This window comes from Leptonychotes weddellii, chromosome 3 (assembly GCF_054177405.1).
Source record: "Leptonychotes weddellii isolate Sample4059 chromosome 3, ASM5417740v2, whole genome shotgun sequence".
Lineage (NCBI taxonomy): Eukaryota > Metazoa > Chordata > Mammalia > Carnivora > Phocidae > Leptonychotes > Leptonychotes weddellii.
In genome coordinates, this window is record NC_138371.1 from 55,636,322 (window position 1) to 55,642,526 (window position 6,205).

Here is a 6,205-nt window from a genome sequence, read left to right on the forward strand (position 1 = left end):
CCTTCATTAGATACTAATGTCTAAAATGTGTTCAGAGGGCTTTTTCTACAGTTTGACAGTGGTGTCCTCTCAGTTATCCAAGCCCTCATGATCAGGTTTGGGGTTGTACTTCTCCCTCCTGCTGTCTGCTTTTCATACCTTTCTCCAATCATTAGCACCTCCACCAGAGGAGGGCAAGAAAATGGAAAAGAGGTGAAGCATTACTCAAAAATACACAGATCAATGGAACAAGAAGGCCCAGAAGCGAAATCTTAACAGTCATTTTTACTTGTGTTAGGGATAGTTGGAAGACATTCTGGTGGCTAATTTGTATCAAGTCATCTGTGGATTTGAAAGGAGGAATGTAACTAACTACCTAGTCTTGATTTTTAGGACTTGTGCCATTTCTAGATAATCATGACAAAGAGTGGTCCTTTAGTAAATGTTGGAAGAATCCATCCGATCAACAAACATTTATTAAGCACCTACCATGTGCTGGGAATCATGCCAGGCAGGCTCAGAATGAATGAACAACTCAGATTTTTCCTTTTGTCCTACCAAGTGGATCTGCTAGTCTAGGGCATTCCTGTTGAAGGTTAGAAGGGAGAGGTGAAGAAAGTGGAGAAAAAATGTATCTGTTCTGCATTAGTTTCCTAGGGCTGCCATAACAAGGTAACCACAAACTGGGTGGCTTAAAATAATAAAAGTTTATTGTCTCCATAGTTCTGGAAGTTAAATGTCTAAAATCAAGGTGTTGGGGCAGGGCCACATTCCCTCTGAACTCTGTAGGAGAATCATTTCTTGCCTCTTCCTAGCTTCTGATGGTTTGCTGGCAGTCTTTGGCATTCCTTGTCTTGCAGCTGCCTATCCCCAATATATATCTTTACAGTCACTTGGTGTTATCTCTGTGTGTCTCTGTCTTCACATGGCCTTCTTAAAAGGACACTGGTCATATTGGATTAAGGGCCCACTCTATTTCAGTATGAAGTAACTAATTACATCTGCAGTGACCCTATTTCTAAAGAAGTTCACATTCTGTGGGGCGCCTGGTTGGCTCAGTCATTAAGTGTCTGCCTTCAGCTCAGGTCATGATCCCAGGGTCCTGGGATAGAGCCCCACATCAGGCTCCCTGCTCTGCGGGGAGCCTGCTTCTCCCTCTCCCACTCCCCCTGCTTGTGTTCCCTCTCTCGCTGTCTCTCTCTCTGTCAAATAAATAAATAAAATCTTAAAAAAAAAAAAATTCACATTCTGTAATACTGGGGGTTAAGACTTCAACATATCTTTTTTGGGGGGACACAATTCAACCCATAACAGATTCTGATTGTCAAATGGTTCAATAAAACATTTGAATTATGGATTTAATTAATCTAGAAAGTTGTTGTTCTCTGTTAAAAAAAAAATGCAACATAGAACGCAACTCGGAGGCCAGAGTTGGTTTTAATTCCATCTTTACCTCTTACTAACTGATATGACCTTGGGCAAATTAATTAATTCTTTGTGCCTTAGCTTCTTTGTCTGGAAAATAGAGATAATAATAGTATTTATGGGACCATTATAAGGATTAAATAAATTAATATGAGGAAAGTCCTTATAATAATGCCTGCCACATGGAGCACCTTGATATATGCCATGTTAGCTTTTTTAACTAAAAATGAGTAACCATTAATTGACTATTGTTTTTTTTTAAAGATTTTATTTTATTTATTTATTTTTTCTAGAAGATTTTATTTATTTATTTGACAGAGAGAGCGATAGTGAGAGAGAGCACAAGCAGGGGGAGCAGCAGAGGGAGAGGGAGAAATGGCCTCTCCGCTGAGCAGGGAGCCTGATGTGAGGCTCAATCCCAGGACTCTGGGATCATGACCTGAGCTGAAGGCAGATGCTTAAACGACTGAGCCACCCAGGCACCCTTTTATTTTATTTTTTTAAAGACTATTTTATTTTATTTGAGAGAGAAAGAGCATGGTGGGGAGGGACAGATGGAGAGGGAGAGAGAATCTCAGGCAGACTCCCCACCGAGCATGGAGCCTGACACAGGGCTGGATCCCACAACCCTGAGATCATGACCTGAGCCAAAACCAAGAGTCAGACACTTAACCAACTGAGCCACCCAGGTGCCCAGGTAAAGATTTTATTTTTAAGTAATCTCTACACTCAGTGTGGGGCTTGAACTTATAACCTCAAGATCAAGAGTCACATGCTCTACCAACTGATCCAGTCAGGCGCCTGAACTGACTATTCTTATAATCAGTTCCCATTAGAAAGGTATGGTGGAGGGGTATGTTGTAAAAAAGCCTGAGGGAATAAAGTGTTCCACTGTGTGAATGCACTTATCAGAGCCTCCTTTTTAATTTTTTTTTTAAAGTAGGCTCCACATCCAGCATGGAGCCCAACATGGGGCTTGAACTTGTGACCCTGAGATCAAGATCTGATGAGAGATCAAGAGTTGGACGTTTAACTGACTGAGCCACCCAGGTGCCCCTATCAGAGCCTCCTTCTAAGAGAAACTGCACCTGGCCGGAGGGGCAGCTGCCCAGGGTACTTCTCACTCCCTATGCTTCTAAGTTTCCTTTCCTGGCTTCTTGCAGACCCATAAAGCCAATAGACTTCCAAAACCCCCAGAGAAGCATTTCTTCTTTCTTCTGGACGATCAGCCTCTGAAGAACAACTGACTGAGATGTTTCCACAGAAAATACATCACTATTAGGAAAACCTAGATATGTAATTTGAATTTTGTTTCCTTTTGGATTTCAACTTAAAATTACCTGAGGGCAATGCATCACTGTGGTTACCTGTCTTGGACATTCTTTTTTTTTTTTTAATAAGCAAACTATTTTTTTTTAAAGATTTTTTTTTTTTTATTCATTCGAGACACAGAGAGAGAGAGAGAGAGAACATGAGCAGGGGGAGAAGCAGAGGGAGGGGGAGAAGCAGGCTCCCCACCGAGCAAGGAGCCCGACACGGGGCTCAATCCCAGGACCCTGGGATCATGACCTGAGCCAAAGGCAGACGTTTAACCATCTGAACCACCCAGGCGCCCCTTGGACATTCTTAAAAGCAAATTGCAGCATTTGCTAGGGCTGGAATGACCTCCCTTAGCCCCAGAAAAGTCAGAATGTAGATTTGATCTCCTTAGAGGCCTGAGGTGAATAAAGGATTCTCATCACAACTGCCAGGACTCGTAGGAGAATACTCTGTTCTGTATTCATGCAGGAAACTAAACCACAGTGTGCCGTCCCTGGTCCCTGTGACACTGAGGGTTAGGGTCTTCAGGCAGGTGGGGTGGAGGAGATACCAGAAAGAATTGAAAGAGGATACGATTGCAGTGGGAGCCAGGCTTCAATTGCTGAACTCATTGTCTTGCTTCACTTAAACATCATAGAATTTTTTTAGCTGGAAGACCCTTGAGAGGTTGCTAACTCAGCAGTTAACCCAAAATGTAGAAAGTAGCTTATTACAAATGAGTGCAGTTTTTGACTGATTGACTGACTGATTGGTTGATGACAATATTCTAGTGGATTCAAAGTTCTTCTCTTGGCCATAGTTCTTTTTTTTTTTTTTTTTTAAAGATTTGATTTATTTATTTTGAGAGAGAGAGAATGAGAGACAGAGAGCATGAGAGGGAGGAGGGTCAGAGGGAGAAGCAGACTCCCCGCTGAGCAGGGAGCCCGATGCGGGACTCGATCCCAGGATTCCAGGATCATGACCTGAGCTGAAGGCAGTCGCCTAACCAACTGAGCCACCCAGGCGCCCCTCTTGGCCATAGTTCTTAACGCGTGATGCCAGGACCACCAGCAGCAGCATTTACATCATTTGTATTTAAGAGAAGTGCAAATTTTCAAGTCATACCCCAGACCTACTGAATCGGAGGCTCTAGGTAGAACCTGGCAACCTGTGATCCACAAGTGCTGGAGGTTATTCTGAGGTCCACTCCAGTCTGAAAACCATTGTCAAAGCAGCATTAATTTAACTCACCTGGCATCCAGATGTGCCTTACCAAGGGAGAGTGAAAGGGGTGAGAATGTATACTGCAACTAGTGTCCAGGGAAGGGGGCACAGAGAGCTATGTGTATGCACATGTCATGCCCATGTTAAAAAAAAAGAATTATTGGGCCACCTGGGCAGCGCAATTGGTAAAGCGGCCAACTCTTGGTTTTTCAGCTCAGGTAGTGATCTCAGAGTCCTGAGATGGAGCCCCATGCCAGGCTCCAGACTCAGTGTGGAGTCTGCTTAAGACTTTCTCTCCCTCTGCCCCTCCCCACTGCATGCACTCTCTCTCTCTCAACTAAATAAATCTTTAAAAAAAATTATTCATGACACTTGTTTAAAGGACGATTTTACGCGAGGAGACTATTACAATGGGGTTTATAGCAGGGAAGAAAAATCTGGTCAACTCTGAATAATATAAGGACAAGTGGAGATTTATAGCCAAAGAGCAGAGTGGGGATCAGGGTATGGAAAATTACTAAGAGAAAACATCAAGGCTAATGGGATTCTTGCTAGACTGACTGAACAGGATTCTTGCTGAAGGCAGGCCAGAGTGATAAGATATTGAGGGAGGAGGATGAAGAATTTGATCAGATATTAGGGATGGGGGATTTTCTGCTAAATTGATGCAAGAGGATTCTTGCTAAAACTGGACTAATGGCTGAAGGACAGAGCCCAAGGTCAGGGCCTTGTGAGTTTAGAGGAGCCAGAGTACAGTTAGGTCAAGGAGAAAGTCTTTGTCATTCATTAGGATATTAGGATAAAAGGTGACCACTGTAGGGAAACAAAATATACTACCCTAAAATATCTCTTTGGCATATTGCTCATTTTAGGCTGATTATATTTAAGAAACAGAAGGCTCAGAAAGAAACTTTGACATTTTCCTAACTGCCTGAAAGAATTTATAGAGAGGACCTGCTTCCAGACCATTCATAACTACAGTATAATACGAGCTAGGTGTGGTGGACAGAGAGGAATTTAGCAAAATCTGTTTGTTAAAATTCTTTTCTGTGTCCTCTTGGTCCTGTATAGTCCAGTAAACATTTGTTTAGCCAACATTTACTCTTTTTCATCTTCCTGTGAATTGTCTTCCTTCCCTTTGAAGTCCCAGACTCCTACCCACTTCTCCTTAGTTCAAGATAACTTATTTACCTTGTTTTGCCTGTCTTTGGAATCTCTCAGGTTGGGTGGATTCTTGGTAAGTATGTAATTAAATTTGTTTTACTCCTGTTAATCTGTCTTATGTCATCTTAATTATTCAAACAGCCAAAAGAAATAAGAGGGGAAAGAGGAAATTTTCCCCTCCCCAACACCTCTCTTGACTCCATTTTACAGATGAGGAACCTGAGATGCAAAAGGGTTAAAGGACTTACCCACACTGCATGGACACTACAAGGCAGTGCAGACACTAGGCCCCAGTTTGCCCAATGACCACCAGCTTAGAATGTTCTAAAACCACACCACAGAGTCTGTAAGAGGATGTTGGCTGTTAGAGGCAGGACGCAAACCCTTTCTCAAGAGAGATATGGCTCAGTCCAGAGCTTGGACTTGGAATTCAATTATTAGCAAAATTTTTGGATATAAACATTTTTTTTAAAGAAAAAAATTTTTTTTTATGTTGGTGAGTCCAATTTTAGAGAGTAGCATCTACTGGGGCACCTGAGTAGCTCAGTTGGTTAAGCATCTGACTCTTGATCTCAGCTCAGGTCTTGATCTCAGGGTCATGAGGTCAAGCCCCACATTGGGCTCCATGCTGGGCATAGAGCCTACTAAGAAAAAGAAAAAAAGAAAGAAAGAAATAGAAAATAGCATCTACTATGACCACAATTTCAAAAAAGAAGTTATATTTTTTACACCAAAATAAAATATTAGGTATAATCTTAAGATAAAGGATAGATTTTTAAAAATATTAAATAAATTTGGCTATTTAAAAAAAGGGTTTTACTGTGTGTTTTTCTCTTATTCGCCCCAAAGCAGTAAACTTTGTGAACAAATGCTCATAAGAGGCTCATCTGAACAAAGCCTCATATGAAGCTGGAATGCTCTGCCTTTAGACACCTGACTAACAGGGGCCTTGACTACCTGCCTCACCCTGCAAGGGGCCATCACCAAGTAGGAATTTGATAAATGTTCTTTGATGATAAAAGTGATGAGGACAGAATGGATTTATAATATTTATTACAGTGGGGAAACTACATGCTAGAAGAACAGAGGACTTAAATTGCTTTTCCAAGGTCAC

General features: G+C 41.8%; 1 protein-coding gene across 1 annotated transcript in view; it reads left to right on the plus strand.

Moving 5' to 3' along the window:
• The window catches only part of METTL8 (methyltransferase 8, tRNA N3-cytidine), a 179,109-nt gene extending 176,439 nt beyond the window's left edge, over window positions 1-2,670 (plus strand). The window contains exon 10 of the mRNA XM_081814193.1: window positions 2,345-2,670. Coding sequence (XP_081670319.1) covers window positions 2,345-2,445 — 101 coding nt within the window. The 3' untranslated portion in view covers window positions 2,446-2,670. The remainder of the gene's footprint in view (window positions 1-2,344) is intronic.
• Window positions 2,671-6,205: the final 3,535 nt, after the last annotated feature.